The 16792-nt window shown below is 43.9% G+C and overlaps 3 protein-coding genes across 9 annotated transcripts in view; 1 reads left to right on the top strand and 2 right to left on the bottom strand.

The window, feature by feature from the left end:
• The window catches only part of frmd3 (FERM domain containing 3), a 58630-nt gene extending 56095 nt beyond the window's left edge, over positions 1-2535 (bottom strand). For 3 of the 7 annotated variants that reach the window (XM_070964580.1, XM_070964581.1, XM_070964586.1), the window contains exon 1: positions 2074-2534. In XM_070964580.1, the coding sequence (XP_070820681.1) occupies positions 2074-2178 (105 nt within the window). In that variant the 5' untranslated portion in view covers positions 2179-2534. Of the gene's footprint in view, positions 1-2073 lie in introns of all 7 variants that reach the window. The other 4 variants (XM_070964583.1, XM_070964587.1, XM_070964582.1 and 1 more) reach the window with 3 other exon arrangements.
• A 547-nt stretch (positions 2536-3082) lies between these two features.
• LOC139332557 (probable gluconokinase) lies at positions 3083-8805 on the top strand. Its single transcript, XM_070964588.1, has 6 exons — positions 3083-3372; positions 3510-3577; positions 4241-4271; positions 4474-4560; positions 6335-6378; positions 6941-8805. Exons 2-6 carry the CDS (start codon positions 3540-3542, stop codon positions 7302-7304), a joined length of 564 nt encoding a protein of 187 aa, XP_070820689.1. The 5' UTR covers positions 3083-3372; positions 3510-3539; the 3' UTR covers positions 7305-8805.
• Positions 8806-9931: 1126 nt separating this feature from the next.
• On the bottom strand, positions 9932-16427 carry LOC139332678 (ubiquilin-1-like). Its single transcript, XM_070964743.1, has 11 exons — positions 16194-16427; positions 15850-15992; positions 15157-15284; positions 14782-15044; positions 14263-14424; positions 13994-14162; positions 13641-13762; positions 13130-13213; positions 12787-12902; positions 12477-12648; positions 9932-11930 (listed from the first exon to the last, which is right to left on the bottom strand). The coding sequence occupies exons 1-11, from the start codon at positions 16323-16325 to the stop codon at positions 11796-11798; spliced, it is 1626 nt and encodes a 541-aa protein (XP_070820844.1). The 5' UTR covers positions 16326-16427; the 3' UTR covers positions 9932-11795.
• Positions 16428-16792: the final 365 nt, after the last annotated feature.

Raw genomic sequence — 16792 nt, 5'->3', positions numbered from 1 at the left:
TGTTAGCATGAGGAGCACAGGATGTCATGAAATATGTAGGAAGGAGCAGCTCAGCACCGGAACACAAAGCCATTAAAGAAAGCCCTGGAAAATGCAGTTAGCTAGAAATATAAATGTCCATTTCCTTCTCGTGTACAGATACACGGGCACACAGCTGAAAGCACGTACGCACTTTCACCATCTCGGACCTGAAAAGCCACACCTTAATGTTCTCAGACATGTACACAGAGTTTAACACACTTTTGTGCTCTCAGGGACACAAGCACGCGGGTTTACATGCCTGTGCAACACAAAGAAGCTGACACAACCTCCCTCTGCCCCTCCTCCTCTCTCTGTGCACTTTGTGGTGTTTTGTAAATCATTGATTACGTGCATGTAGAAGACCAGCGAGACAGTTAGTTTGACATGCAGCGAGTGTTTTCAGTCTTTCAGGGTCAGGCAACACGGCAGAGGCATCTGACAACTTCCTCTGAAGGCGGCTCAGGATGAGATGGGGTGCTGCTCCGAGCTGCGATCACTCACTGCGCTCTCAACTCTGTTCAACTCACTGGGTTGTCAACAAGCTGGTGCTGCTGTGAAAGATTTGGTGCAATGCCGAATAGAATCTAATGGAAGAGTGTTTTTTATACTGTGGCATTGCACATATTTTTTACGCACTGTCCTCTATGAAACTTGTGTGTGCTCTATAACTGTGAGTCATAATTTGGAAGATTCACAGGATTTTACTTTTATCTGTCTGGCAGCAGCTGCAGCTCAGAGCTGGAGGGGACCAGGCGCCACACAGGATCTAATTTGTTTGTGTAAACAGGGGAAACTTTTATTCTCCTTTGTTCAAGCAGCCCAGAAAGGTCTCGGTATTCAAATGAGATTAGCTAAAGCCTATCATCCATTTACTGGATCCCGTGATCAGGTGTTAGTTCTTTTATGTCAGTTTTCCAGTGTTAAGATGATGGTTTGGACAGAAGCTGACCCATCCATTAGCTATATACACCCCATCTGGGAAGGAAGCAGCACAAAATCCATTCAAAAGCAGAAACACCAAATATTAAGCTGCGGGCTACAACCCACAGATCAACTCTTTTGATCCGGCTGACTTTCAGCAGATGGCATGATCTTGTAAAGCCATGTCTTCACGGAGTATGCAACTTTTTTCCCTGATTACATTTTAGTACAACAGTTTGTGCACATGCAAACATTACAAAGCTCTTCCTGCTTGTTTCATTCACTGGGTGGCACATTAAGCCACATTTTGACATGAAAAGTGATTAACGGAAGTGTATTTTCATGGGTGCAGTTACTTTTTAAACAATTCAGGTTTCTCATATTGTCTAGGACTCCAAAGGCTGTTTGATTTGAACCTGATAGTTCCAATCACACGCTCAGATTTGCTACGCAGGAGTGACTCTCTTGGCTGTCTGGTGGGCCACTTGAAGCCGGCTGAGTGGAAACATGTATCATCACCTCCATAGGCAAACAACAGAAGTCTCCATCTCTCTCCCCCTACATACATACACACACATACACTATCACACACACACACACACACACACACACACACACACACACACACACACACACACAGCTTCACAGACTGATTTCAATCAATAACCAAAACAGCATCATCATCCTCATCACCATCATCACCACACCCATTGAGCTCCAGCAGCTCCTCTGCTATGAACCAAACTTCATCCTAACTTCCCTCCGTGTGGGTCACATCTTGCTCGGATGACTGGTGGGCATGCTTTTCTTTTTTTTTTCTCTCTCTCTTTTTCTCTCTATCTCATCACTACATAACCATCTCATGCTGGCAGTATAGAGCAAAACATGCAACCTCTCCAGTAAATCACAGCAGCGTGGAAACTACAAGAACAACACGTTCAAAATGGTCTTTGTTGTACAAAAACGACGATATGATGGGACTTATTCCAATCAACACGGGGTTGTTGCAGCCTTAAATCGAGAACAGTTACAATCCAAGCGTATAATTAAAGGAAATGCATTTGCTGCGTCCACGTTGTATTTGCAATAAACCCAGAGGATAATGCATGAGGTAGATGAGGCTTCGTTTACCTGGATGCTGCATGAGATCTCGGAGTCGTCCAGTAACCGGATCGTGCAGAGGACCTCCTGGTCCAGGGAGCGGATGCTTGGGCTGCGAAACCGGAGCATTTTCATCCTCCTGACGGTTCTGTCTCAGCTCCTCATGTCAGTGGATCCACGGGCACAGCAGACGCACATACACTGAAGACTCACGCGTACACACGCATACATGCATGCGCCTTTCGGTCGGGTCTTGTCACCCCTTGTGACGCCCTTGGGAATGAATGGGTGGATGGAGAGATGGATGGATGGATGGATGGATGCAACAGAGCGGGAGGGAGGAGAGCTTGCATCCGTCTCCTGCCTGCCCACTGATGGATCTACAGGAGGGAGGATGGCTTTTTCCCTCTCTCTCTCTCTCTCTCTCTCTCTCTCTCTCTCTCTCTCTCTCTCTCTCTCTCTCTCTCTCTGCTCACCTCTTTTCTTTCCAAATTTAAACACGAACCTTCCCGTTGCAATTTTTGATCCCACGCGTGTGGTGCCACATGCAAATCACCCGCCCTGTGCAATTTTAAATATAGTTCTTCTACAATTACTTCATGTTTTCATAATTCAGAAAAAAAAACCAAAAAAAAAAAAACCATTCACTCAAGTTATGTGCTCAGTTTCGAGGGTTCTCTGAACTAATTATTTTTTAGCCTACTGATTAGATAATCATGGTTAAATATACAGACTCCCAGCTGCACATAAGGTGTTTGAGAAATCTTAATTGCATTACCGTTAAGTTGCGCATCGACATGAACATTTGTGTAAAAATCTGATACTTTGGGAAATATAACACATTATTATACGTCATTTCACACGGAGATCGAACCTGTGATCAGAAGCAGCTTCGGACATAACTCATCTGAACTGGCAGATCGTTATATTTTCGTCAATAATGACGTCAATTTAGCAGAAACGTCATTTGAACGTTACTGAACAGCGCGCTGTCCCTTTAAACGCGTCTTGAACCGACGTGCGTCTTGCGTCATCACGTACTCCCGCAGACAAACAATGGCTACGGCTGAAGTTATGAAAGTACGGTGTTGCTCTCATGGAATATTATCGCCTCATTCGAGCATGTGACACTTATTTTTTCACGTGGTTCCGCTTCTTTCCTGTTAATGACAGTTGTGTCTTTTCTCAGCCGCCGAAAACGTTAAAAGATGTTTACATATCAGAACTAGTAACACCTGTTCATTGGTAGGTTACACCTGTGCAGTTTCCGTCATTATTAGCGAGTTAAGATCCCAGCAGCTACGGCAACTCCACTGGTTCATTATAACGGTAGGTTACATGAGCGCATCGTTATACATCGTTATATTTTTAAGGTGTTTGTATATGTACGATTTGTTGGGCATGCAGACGAGTGTATGGCATCAGCTGTAAAGGCATTTGTCTTCATCTTCTTTGATCCATTTCAGGACAGGATCCCTTTAGATCCCACAGACAGGATGATCTACATCATAATGGGAGTCTCAGGCTCTGGAAAGTACGTATACTGTCTGTTAATGTTTATTTACAACAGGCTGACAGGGAGACACATGAGAGGCACATTGAGTGGAATATATGGTGTTTAATTGCTTCGGAGAAAATAATTTAGATTTGCGTACATCAGTGATCACTACGTGCTACTTTATTAACTATGTCTCTACATAATTGGCTTACATCACAACAATAAGCCAGTCCTGTAAAGGAGGTGCATTAACACCAGAATACAACTGCAGAGCTGCAGCTAACAACTCTTTCATTATCCGTTAACCAGCCAATTTCTTTCTCAGTTGACCTTTGAATTATTTTGGCGATATAATACCAGAAAATAAACAAATGGTAATCGCGCTTTCCTAAAGCCCAAGGCTCAAACTCCTTGTTTTGTCTGCCAAAATTCCAAAAAACAAAGATATTCAATTTACTGTAGTATCAGACACAGGAAAGCAGAAAGTGCTCCTGATTAAGAAGCTGGAACTGGGTCATGTTTTATATTTCACTTGAAAAATATTTCAAATAGTTCTTTGATCATCAATGTAGTTGCTGATTAATTTTCACTAATTGATTAGTCATTTCGATGAATAAACTCCAGCATCTGTGACAGTAAACATGTTTTTAACTTTAATTATCTCACTACATCAATTCTCTTATGTCTTTTCTTATGCAGAAGCACTTTAGGAGCCTTCCTATCAGAAAAGGTAATTGACAGACAGACAGACAGACAGACAGACAGACAGACAGACAGACAGACAGACAGATAGACATGCGTGCGCGCGCACACACACACACACACACACACACACACACACACACACACACACACACACACACACACACACACACCTGCATCATGTGTCCATACATGGTATGACTAAACACTCACTTGTATCCACTCATCAGCTGGGCTGGCCGCTGCATGAAGGGGATGGCTTCCACCCACAGGAGAACATTGAGAAGATGGCTCATGGTGAACCACTCACAGACCAGGTCAGACCAGGTGTGCGCGTGCGTGCGTGCGTGCATGCGTGCGTGCGTGCGTCTCGTCAGCTCAAGTTGAATGGCACTCATTTATGGACTGAGCCATTTCTCTTCTGTCATGAGTCAATCATTGTCTCAGACTTGCAGCCACAGTATCTCAACAGGTGTCTGCTGGAGGAAGCGTCAGTGGAGCAGACAGTGAGGGCAGGGGGAGGGAAACAGAGCTTTTCATCACAGCCCACGGTCCTAAAGTGCAGTCGAGGGATTTATTTTCTGTTTGTTCGACATCTATCTTTTCCCTGTCCATGCTGACTTTCAAAATAAAGGGAGACCTCCAAACAATTGACTGGCTACCTGCCAAAATTGAGTTTACACGCTTGCAGGCAGAGCAACCTCTGCCAACGTTTGGCAGCAGTTTGCTGGTAGCGGCGTTTGGTGGCTGATGATAACCTCCCACTCGCTTTGAGAATTACCCGGGGACCTGCTCTGTCCAATGCTTTGGCATACTTTAAAAATACTCAACATTTGGCAGTTTGAAAATGAATGATGAGGTGAAGCAGAAATGTACATTTGGGATTACTGTCAGGCTGTGGCAAAAAAATGTGTCTTTCATGCCAGTATTAGAGTTGGCAGGTTGAGGTTGGCATAACCGAATGGGACATGAGAGAATGTGATTCCCCTCAGCTCTTCAGATGAAAGGCCCTGCAGTGAGGAAGAAAACGTGACTCCAGATCAGTTGTAACCAAATTAGGACTGGATTCTATTTCTGATTGCAGTGTAATCAAAGATGCACTTGCGCTGCCATGTCTGCCGTCTGAGCTCTGTTTGATTCCCTGATTGGTTCTTTGAGTTAAGTCCATTAAAAAGAAAATATTGGCAGTGTGAGTTCTGACTTGGAATAATCAGATCCACCATAAACAGCTTCTGCTGCACTGTGCCTGCTGCAGCTGCTTCATTTTTTAACTTTTTTTTTTTTTTTCAGGTATGACTTCCTTACCTGAATGCAGTATTTTTAGAGGAGAGGGGAATATTTTTGGTGAATTTCTGAAACAGCCTTTAGTGTGATGATGCAGTCTGGCTTCACCGCTGCAGGCTCAGCTCACCCTGCAGCTTGTCCCTCTGATGGTCGATGATATGCTGAAATTAGGAGTGCATTTGATTGAATTCACCAAAGCTGCGTCTGGTCATAGTGCCCTCTTTTGCTTCTCCAGGCAGCCAAAATGCTTAAAGCAGTAAACGTCTGAAATCAAGTGAAAAACAAGATTTCTTTTTCTCAATTCAAGCAACTACAATCAATATTTTTCCGATAACGGAGTATCAAATGACAATGTGGACGGGGTCGTTTGTACCTACAGTGATTTATCACCTGAATCTGCGGCTCCCCACTTTACTGAGCTTTACAGTGACTTTCGAGCCAGCCAGCCTTTCGAGCGTTACTGTTCAGAGTCACTCTGCTCTCAGCATCGTTTTCAGCCACAGCCGGCAGCTGTTTTTAGTGAAAACCGACTGTACACTACCTGCTCAGCACCAAACGGCAGACAAGCACAGTTCTTGTGAACATAGTGGAGCATTTAGCATCAAAAGAGTCAGATATTTCCCTCAGGAGTTGGTAGAGACCAAAAGCAGCTAAAACAGAGAGAATATTGGACTAACATTCAGCAAGGGGACACACGCTGAAAGACAGTTCTTAATAAGATTAACAGCTGCTGTCAACGATGATTAAATAAGTCTACAACGTGCTGTTTACAACAAAAGTATATCCAGTTGTTGTTTGTCTCTTCAGGACAGATTGCCTTGGCTTCTCAAACTACATGAAGTCATCGAGAGGTAAGAATAAACAAACCATTTATGCACATGCACTGAAAACACTGCATACTTTGGTAATGACAGACATGGAGGAGAAGATGGGTTTAGAGAGTGAGAGGGAGCAGAGCAGCGAGGTGTGGATACGCAGGCGTGAAATTGTGGGAAAAAAAGATCAAAAATATCAAAGATGGTTTTGAAAATTGAGATGAAAACCAGAGAGCGAGGAAAGGGAGTTTGGGAAAGTAAAGACAGATGAAGTGAGCGAGAGAGCGGAGAAGAGGTGGGGGAGAGCTGAGAAGTATGCCATCTCTTTCTTAAAACGTCTGGTGGCTTCAAAGACTTCTTTTCCTTAACTCTTCCACACTCATTCACTTACTTGTTCTCCATCAGCTCATCCCCGTGTCCCGTCTTGTCTCTTCACCTCCTCCTTCTCTTCAGCTGTTTGTCACCAGAGTTCACTTTAAGTTTCTTTAGTTTGTCTCCCCACAGTTTTTAACATTTTTCTTGTTAACCATGTGACATTCCAGTGTGCATTTCAGCAGTTCTCAATGACTCTGTGCTCATGTGTGTCTTCTGATCCCAGAGAAAGGTGTTCAGGCTCCGACGCTCTCGTGGCGTGCTCCGCCCTGAGGCGTCTGTACAGGCAGATCCTGCTCTATGGCACCAAAGCCCTCGCTTCCTCTACCGGTCCAGGCCAAGATGTCCTGCCTCCCGCCTCTCCTGATGTCTTCTTTCTCTTCCTACACGGTGACTACGATCTCCTTCACCAGAGGATGGTGGCCCGGAGGGGACATTACATGAAAGCAGACCTGCTGCGCTCCCAGTTTGATGTGTTAGAGCCTCCGTTGGACGAGGAGAACGTGTTGTCGCTGGACATCAGGAGGAGCATCCCTGATATGGCCACGGAGGTCGAGAGGCACGTCATCAGCCTCAAGTCGTCACCATAACCGCCACGGCAGATCAAAAGAGGCCAGCATCAGTTTTTAGCCGTGTTTCGAGGGATGGTCGGCCGGTCCTCCACTCTGCCCCAGACTGAAATATCTCAACAACCATCAGATAGTGAAATTATCTGCAGATCCTCAAGATCCCTTCATGATGAATTCCAATGACTTCCTTCATCCCCTGACTTCGCTTGTAGCACCATCTGCAGGTCAAAGTTTTCACTCATTCAGTGAAGTATCGCTGCATCTGTTTGATGGTTTGGCACATCCATAGTTTCCAGGCGATGAATCGTGCTGACTCTGGTCATTCTCTGACTTTTCCGTAAGTGCCACCATCAGGTTGACATTGGTGGTTTTTAGTAAAATATATCTAGTGAATAAATGGTAATAACTTTGGTCATCCTCTCACCTTTCGTCTAGTGCCATCATGAGTACTTTGATTTATGACCCAATATCTGCAAATCTAATGACAACCCCATCATCCTTAGCTGTAGTTTGTGTTTAGTACTAATTAATGTAATGTTAACACGCTCAATTAAAAGACGACAAACATGGTCAACGTCTGTTTGATGGCATTGTTGTTGTTAACATTTAGCTGAATTTGCATTGTGCCTCAACAGAGCTTCACACAGCTGTGAGAGTGCCGAGACTTTAAACCTGGTTTTGATCCACTCTCCATATGCAGCTCGTATCTCAGTGAAGATGAGAAGCAACGCATTGTTTCAGCTGTCGCGCAGAGACACAGAGAAGCTTGTGCAGTTGTGACAGCTTCAGTTTGATCTGCTCATTAGCACTTCAGTACAAAATCAGTATGATCCTGTGGTGCGTTTGTGATGCTGAAAACATTTCAAAACACAGCCTAAGTGCCATCACAGTGTATGTTTGACAGTGCATTTGAATTGGGACCAAAAAAGTGCTGTTTTTGTGAATGAGATCTGAACCTCTTTTAGTACGCAACAAAGACAAACACAGCAGTTAGAGATAGAGTGGATATTAGCTCTGAGTTTGAAGAGAATTGTGGTATTTCAGTAGTTTGCGCTTTGAAGATTCACAGTAATGTTGCAGAAAATCTATTTGCACAGACAGCAAGCTATGATGGACAAATGCCTTGAGCTAAATTTTCTTATAGGAAAAAGCTTTTTAAAATTTTAAGCCAAAAATGAACCCAATCATGCAAAAAAAAAAAAGAATATAAAGGGCTTTCATGTTTTTGTTTCACGGCTGTAAGAGACCTGCAGCACTTACAGGGGACAGTCGGCTTTTTGGCTTTGCATTCACTCTATTACGATGATTCGCAGCTGCACAAATATGAAACAGAAATGCACTGATGATGGTTTTGGTTGAATATTTCATGCCTCAAGTTTTGGAATCCTGTATTTAATATTTTACTTCATATTTGCTGACATCTCCCTGACACTGGGAACTGAGGCCGCAACTAACATCATTAACGATTAATGACAATTGCTTCTTCGATTTTTATGTTCTCAATAAAATCAGAGAATGTTGTAAAATGTTGGTCACAATTTCCTGAAGCCCGTCAAGCTAGTCCGTTTCGAGTTACAGGTGAGCAGCTTTCCCATTCATTGAACAGTCTAAAACCCAAAGATAATCCAGTTTACAGTCAGACGAAGCAGCAAATCATTGCAGTTCAGAGGGTGGATCAAGGAAAAGTTAACTCTTTTCTGTTTGAAAAAATGACAATTAGCAGATTGTCAAAATAGTTTCAGTTCTACAGGGATCCCAGAAAATTTGTTGGACCGCAGATTTCAGGTCTGTGCAAACACACACAGCTCTGCAGCAAACTATAATGATTTACCACCTGACAAATTCTGCTTCATTTAACACAATGTTATGTTTCAGATGACTCAAGACAATCTCTGATTCCTCTAATCTGCTTTTGAATAGATTTTTAAAGCGCTAAGCTGCTTAGCTGACAAGTTAGCATCAGTAAATGGATTAGTTGAGTTGCAAGCTCCTGCAAATCGTGTTTATATCATTTGATCTGTCAAACCACCTTTCACACCCTGACATCACCTGCCAAATGCACCGAGCAATCTGAAAATCCAATCTTCAGAAGTGCAACGATGAAACGGATTTAGATTTAGCTTCTTTCTGCTACAGCGTGCTGTGAGGCAGGTCTGGCTCCGCTGACGATGGCTTTGCCACACTAAAGGTCAGATCAGGTCAAGGCTCTGTGACACACAGGTGACTGTGACCGCGGTGCCCCAAACACTCGCTGCCAAACACAGACCCCACTCAGCACCGTGGAGATGTTTTCGTTGTGTGACTCATCTCCAAACCTCAACCCGAATATTTTAGGAGCTTCTAATCCAGAAAAACCCCCCTTGGCTACTCTCATATCTCACACATCCAGACGAACAGGCGCACACACATACACACACACCACTAGAGATTAAAGCCCCCTCAGTCTGGCAGCAATAGACGCATTCACACAGGTTGTCAAGTGAATCACATACACACATATCTGATGCTGAAGTACACACGTACACACACACACACACACACACACACACACACACACACACACACACCATATTATGCTTACTAATAGCCTTTAATTATGACTTTTTGCTTATTTGGTGTGAGTTTATATAAATAAATGACAATTTTTGCCATGATTGTTGTTTAACATTGTTGAACATTAGACACAGACATCAGGGAGGTAAATAATATGACAATAATGAAGAATCAAGTGAGATCTGTGACTCAAAAATGAAATATTATGTGTCTGCATAATTCCAGCAAAAAAGCTGATGTCACTGAAGAGGTTCAGTGTAACTGCCCCCTGGTGTTCATAGTTGAGTAGACGTAAGTAGTGCAGAGAAGAGCCTGGGAAAATACCTCCTCAATGAAGTCTGGTCTGAATCACTGACTCATTTTGATGAATAGAGGATTTTTTTTTTTCTCAAATTCAGTAAAAAGGGCTGATGGATTATATGCAATAGTTACACTTGTGACTGTATGGTAATATACTGCGTATGATCAATCAAAGATGGCAGACCAGTTTCTGTTTTATTTGTGTCTTTATTGAGACCGTCAGGTGATGCTAATGATCACTATGCTAACTCTGAGTAAAACATTAAGTGTTTTCAGCTCTCAGATGTGAGGATTTGCTGCTTTTCTCAGGTTCATTACATTGTAAACTGAACATTTTGGAGTTTTCGTTGAGCTAAATAAGCCTCTTGAAGATGTTACTCCAGGAAGTTGTGATTGATATTTTTCCAGTATCTTCTGACATTGTATAAGCTAAATGATTGATATGGTATTCATAAAAGCAAAATAATCTATAATGAAAATAATAATTTGGAACATCCATAAAAAGACTACTTTGAAATAACTGAACCGTTAACCCTACTGCAGAACTGTTCACCTTACAGCGACCAGTGGGGCATAAAGGGAGCACAGCATGCTTTACAAAGCTCCACATCATCATGAATTCATGTTGAAATGACAAAAAAGGGCATAAATACATATTTGAGGGACAACCGAATAATGTTAAATGACACAAACAAGTAAATAATAGAACAGAATCTCGCAGTTGTTACTGATTACATCTGATCCAAAAGTCAACCCGATGAGTGAAAGTATGCTGCTCAGTCATTGTTTAGTGAAATCCAAAGGGACAAATGTACCCGCTCCACATGGCACAAAACACTGCAGCACGGTGCTTTTTCTGGAGCTCGGCTGAATATACGCTTAAGGAAAGAACAGAAAATCCCAGTGAAAGATAGTTAGGCACAAAGGCTTTCTAAGAACTGTCTCACCAGTGTCATTCCAATCATCATCATCACCGGCATCATCATGAGCGTCACCACAGGCTGTGTTGGAAGTTCCAAAAGCATTGCAATCCTGTGTGGAGTCAACCTCAACCACTTTAAACACATCTTTTAGAGCTCAGTCCTGAGACAAACTTTAGGATTTTCTGGAGTGTCGGATCTTTGCAGCCTGTGGTGGACAAGACATGACAGCAGGGCCTGAGTTTATGAACCAGAACATCTGACTGTCTCTGAATGTGTATGCAACTGCTACAAGTCTACATATGTGAGGTGGATTTAAGTACCTGCACAGACCTTCACAAATGCACGTCTATGACAGAGTGAAAGTGACTGTGTTCTTTTGTTTCTACCCTAATGTTAGCCTACAGCACTCACTCTGGAAGGGAAGGAAACATCCTCCTTCTGTATATATATGTGTGTGAGGTGAAGACTGAAGATGGAGATTAGGATTGGAAGTAGAGGAATGAATATAAGTGTGTCTTTGAAAGTGCAGCAATATAAATATGGCTTACATGCCTGTTATGTTCATTTTTCTAAAGCACTTTGTCATTGTTGATAATCATAAGTTCACTATTATCGTCATGTTTGAGTGCCGGTGCTTATATGTAAATGTCAGTACACGTAGATTCACTTATGTATGCGTGTGTGCGTGTGTGTGTGTGTGTGTGTGTGCGTGTGTGCGTGTGTGTGTGTGTGTGTGTCAGAGACTGAGCAGATGTACTGCAGTGGTGACGTCTCCTCCTGTGCTGATGAGGGCCTGAAGGTTTGCCTGTCTGTCTCTGAAGCCCATTGAGCTCAGCTGCTCCAGCTCCTCCTGGAACTCCTCACTGTGGACCTGACAGGACATGACAGGACATGACAGGAGAGTTCATTAAAATCTTAATTATGACAAGAATGTGATCAAAAAGAATGAGTAAACAGTTTGTGTGTCTCTGGGAGTGAAAAACACAGCTGCACTGGCCTCTGTTGGTCGAAAGGTAAAAATATCTTGAACCTCTGACCACCTCAAACATCACAGCTGGATGTGGCCAGATGTGGTGTAGTGGGGTACTACAGAGCCACAGTAGCATCTTTACTGCACAGGTCATGGAAAAAGCACATGGAATGTTCCAAACAGGTGTTTTTGGAGCGTACCACAACTTTCCCAGCCGTTTGTTGCTCCTGTCCCAACTTTTCTGGAATCAGGTTGTACGTTGAATTTTAACATGCTGTATCATATACTTGCCTTCTGTGAGAATAATATGAGGCCAGAGTTGTAAGGATATGTTTCCACTTGGTTTTCGGCCTAAAACTGTTATTTACTGGTGATTTTTCAAATTCAGGAGCAGTTCACATCAATTACAGAAGCAGGCAACATCATTATAAGGAAACACTGAGATACCCCATAATCACTGTTAGCCAGTGCCTGTAGCATCTGCTGTACAAACTTCTGCTGCTGCTGCTCTGTCACCATAGCAACCCCAGGACCACTTCTTGATTGGTTGTTAAGGACGGAGTCAGATCCTTGCTCACTGGCAGCATCAGCACTGGCTCCAGTGGTCCCAAGTCCAACCCTGCAGGACAGACATGAGGTGGTAAAAATTTACAATTGATTTAATGCATTTGCATGAAAGTGTTGCTTCTCCCCAGAAACTGAGTGATCATCAGGTTAAGGTGTACTGTGGGTGTTCATTTTGCATATTCATACTCACGTGGGTATCAGTGCTGGAGCCTCTGCAGCTAGAATCTGTAGGGCCTGTTGGATCTGCAGCAGAGCCTCCATGGCTCTGGGATTCAACATGGCTGACAGCAGCTCTGGACTCTGCATCTACAAAAATGTATCACTGACCGTTAAGGATTAAGATATTGATCATTATCAATGCACACTGGAGCTTGAGCAGAGACTCAGTGGAGTTTACTATGAAGGACCTGTGTCCACGTACAAAATAAATGGCAGTTTTAAGGCAAACAAAGATATCTCTGTAGGAAAACAGCTGTTGTTTGAGTAAATGATTGACAGGTCAGCATGTTTAATAGTGAGGAGAGTAAACTAACCTGTTGCAGGAAAAGAGGGATCTGCTGTCTTATCTGCTGCTGCAGCTGAGGATGTCCTGAGAACAAAGGGTGGCTCAGCAGCATCTGAAACAGGAAGAAGATGAGAGCCGTAAGTGCTGTAAGAGCTGCCTGAGTGTGCTGGATTTGTGTCAGAGATTATGGGGATGTGCTGTGTGTGTGTTAACAGGAGGTGGGGGTTAGGGAGGGATTCTAGCTGGGATTCACACCTGTGAATCACAGCCTACATGATTTGTCAGAGATTCAGATGCTCATATACAACATACCATAAAAAATAACAACATGGTTGGGAAGTAAATGCTATGAAGTGAAAATAAGTGATCTGTTTATATTTCTGTACTTTCACTGAAGACACATTTTATATGCAGGGCTTTTACTTGTAACAGAGTATTTTTACAGCATTTTAGTACTTTTACTTCAGTAAAGGATCCTAATACTTCCTCTACCACTGTGCGTGCGTGCATGCGTGCGTGCGTGCATGTGTGCGTGTCACCTGTGCAGCCAGGTCAGGGTTCTGGCCGAGGCAGTTCAGGAGACTGCTGACGTACGGCCCAGACAGCAGGCTCTCCATCAGTCCTGGACTGGCTGTGATCTCCTCCAGCAGCGACTGCATGCCTGAGGAAAGAGGGAGGAGGCCACAGATAGAGGATGGCTGGGAAATGAATGTGTATATATATTTTGGGGGAAATGGCCGTGAGCACAAACGTCAAACTAAGGAAGCATATGTTTGTATGATAGCAGCTTTGCCACAGTGGTTCGATTAGCTCACTATCCCATGGCACTCATGGGGATGAACTTCTACTTTTCCTCTTAGTGTAGTGAAACTGTGGATTTGCATTTTCGTGCCTGCAGTCATGGCGCTCTGAGGGTTTGGATCAGCTCGGGACGGAGCGGTCAGTCCTCTGAGAGGATCCGTGGAGTGACTGGAGAGTGGTGGAGTCTGCTCGCCTTCTCTCTCAGCCGGGTGTTGATTCTCAGATGATGTAGTCACGACTGGTGGTACTCCTGTCTGGATCTGAAAGACAGAAGAGATGACAACAGATTAAAAAAACAAGATTAGTTTGACTTTATCCGGACAAATCGTTCAGGAAAACATTCTTTTTCCAAACCTGTACCTGTGATAGGTTGAGACTTTTTGTGTCAGTCCTTTGAAAGCCATCAGAATCTCCAGTGACGGTTTCAGGATTTCCCTGCCCCGGCTGCAAATTGTTTAATGCTCTGTCTTCATTGTGCATCACTTCCTCTATCATGTCAGGGTTCCTAGCGAGCTCCAGCACCTGGACGGAGAACCAGGAGGAGGATGATATTGAAGAAACAGGTGGGAGAAAGGAGTCATGGGGGAAATGAAAAATTAAGTTTTTTCTCCTTTTAACTAATTCATATCAGACATGTATCTCAATCCTAGAGCATATTGTAAAAAATCAGTGATTTCTTTCCATCATGTACTCTTGTATTAAAATCTAGAAATTCTTAATTATCAAATGTAACTAGTGATTTGGTACAGTGGTGCAGTTTTGCATGTACACGGTAGATGGCAGCGTGCACACACACACGAACACCACAGTGTTTTAGTACCCTAACCCCTGCCACCCTGCCACTCAAACACACACTCAGAGACCTCTTTTTATCCCCACCTGTGTGATGACATCTGCGTTGTTAAGCATATCATCCACCTCTGGGTTTGTCTGCAGGAGCTGCTGAATTTGGGGATTAGACAGAATGAGCTGTCTGGCTAGCTGAGGGCTGGAGGAGGACAGGGTGCTCTGCACGAAGGGGCTGCTCAGGACACGGCGCATCATCTCCGGGTCAGCCAGCAGCTGGCTCTCCATCTGGTGCTGGAGTGATGGGAAGAAGCCGGGGCCGCTGTTTGTTAGGCCAAGACTGTCCAGACCTTCCACTACGGAAGCAAGACCAGATCAAACGAACAGTAGTATGCAAGCCAGATAGAGAAGATAAGAAAAATGAGGACCAGAGATTACACAGGGATGTCTGTGCTGTGCATTTCTTACCCAGGCAGAGGGGAGAAGTGGGAGATGGGGTGAAGTTATCAGGGTCGGGATTGAGGACGACCGTGAGCTGTGACCGGACCTTTTCTGGAGCTGGATCACTGGTGGGTGCAGCAGACGAATGCTGAGGCCTGAGAGGGATGGACTGAATCTTTGTCTGGTTCATTCTCATTTCAGTGCTATAAACTTAATAACACTGTGACATGCAATGACTACACAAGTAATCAATAATTGTATAATCATCAAATGCAGATCTTCACAACAGTAAGCATGGACAGTGCAGATAGACCGCAAGGCTTCATCTGAGGACAAAAATGCACAACAGCAGAGGCTTTCTCAGCATTTTAACATGGATCTTTCAGTGTCACTTCAATGTTGGAACATGAAGTCTCTGAGTTTCCTTAATAATAATCTAATCTCCTAGTTGCCTCCATGTTTTTGGTTGAATACTTCTGCAAGGCCCTGCTGAAATGATCATGTCAAAGAGCATGCTTTGTACATTTCTTGATGTTTGACATAAAAATACATGAAGTTGAGCTCAGGGGATCTAAAACCTGGTCTTATTTTTACTCTGCTCTATGTTCAGGCTGTCTCCCTGCTCATTCTTTGCCTGCTTATAGTGTATTGTTAAAAGGGAAATACAAAAAAGATGCTCCTCTCTCTCGTCACAGCACGCAGGCCTGCGTTGCTCTGTACCTTTGGATCATGCAGAGGCTGACTGAGCCATCTTGTGCGTTAAGGTGACTCAGGAGTTCTGATTCTCTGAGGACTCGGCCGGAGTGGATCAGCACCAGCCGCTCAGCCGGGACTCCCTGACGCTCTGCTAGATCCCATTTCAGCTGTGTACGCACACACACACACACACACACACACACACACACACACACACACACACACACACACACACACACACACACACACACACACACACAGAGTCATTGTTTTTCAATGACATTATTAGGCTGCAGCTTAAGCGCAAATCAAGCCATTTCTAACACAGGACCTTAGCCCGAAAGCAGTGGCGCGTTTGTTGTCCTGACCTGTCCGACGGTGCAGCCTCCTCTGACGGTGAAGTCTAGGCTCTCCGTGGGACTTTTGACGGCAACGTGGATCATTTCGGACCTCTGACGATCACCCCGTGCTCTCGGTTTGTGTTTCACCGAGCCTGACATCTCAGTCTTGTCCGGGCCGACGATGGAGATGAGCGGACCTGCAGATGAGCGCACGGTCCCGGGCTGGAGGTGCGCGTCAGTCCCGATGACTCGGCAGAAAGTTGTGTGGATGCGCGCCTGCCCTGAGCCGACTGCGCAGGGTGGCGTGGATACAAATCCTACATCCAGTACCTTTCTGACATTTCATAACGCTCGGCCAGTCTTAATAAATTATTTCATGCCTAAACAGTTAAATAACTTAAAGTTGTAGTCCACCATAAAATCAGTAATAATTGTGGGCAGCTCTAATGCGCTGATTTATTTCACTTTTTAAAGACTTCTCCCAAAGCAGACATCTTTTCACAGCAGCAACAACTTTTATTCAAATCCAAAGGTTAAAATTATAATCTCTACTATTATAAACTCTTGTTACAACTGAATTATACTGCACAAACTGAATGAACAAAGTTGTGACTCGCGGTTTCTGT

This window comes from Chaetodon trifascialis, chromosome 6, assembly GCF_039877785.1.
Source record: "Chaetodon trifascialis isolate fChaTrf1 chromosome 6, fChaTrf1.hap1, whole genome shotgun sequence".
NCBI lineage: Eukaryota > Metazoa > Chordata > Actinopteri > Chaetodontiformes > Chaetodontidae > Chaetodon > Chaetodon trifascialis.
This window is presented reverse-complemented; position numbering and strand designations above follow the sequence as displayed.

What these genes read in the sequence shown, in the direction of transcription:
- LOC139332557 (XM_070964588.1), top strand. Translation starts at nt 3,540, where the DNA reads ATGATCTACATCATAATGGGAGTCTCAGGCTCTGGAAA. An exon ending in GGAGTCTCAGGCTCTGGAAA is followed by an intron (nt 3,578 to 4,240) that starts GTACGTATACTG and finishes TTTCTTATGCAG; the next exon opens with AAGCACTTTAGGAGCCTTCC. An exon ending in CTACATGAAGTCATCGAGAG is followed by an intron (nt 6,379 to 6,940) that starts GTAAGAATAAAC and finishes TTCTGATCCCAG; the next exon opens with AGAAAGGTGTTCAGGCTCCG.
- LOC139332678 (XM_070964743.1), bottom strand. Translation starts at nt 16,325, where the DNA reads ATGTCAGGCTCGGTGAAACACAAACCGAGAGCACGGGGTGATCGTCAG. An exon ending in ACGCAGATGTCATCACACAG is followed by an intron (nt 14,425 to 14,781) that starts GTGGGGATAAAA and finishes TTCTCCGTCCAG; the next exon opens with GTGCTGGAGCTCGCTAGGAA. An exon ending in GCTCCAGCACTGATACCCAC is followed by an intron (nt 12,649 to 12,786) that starts GTGAGTATGAAT and finishes TCTGTCCTGCAG; the next exon opens with GGTTGGACTTGGGACCACTG.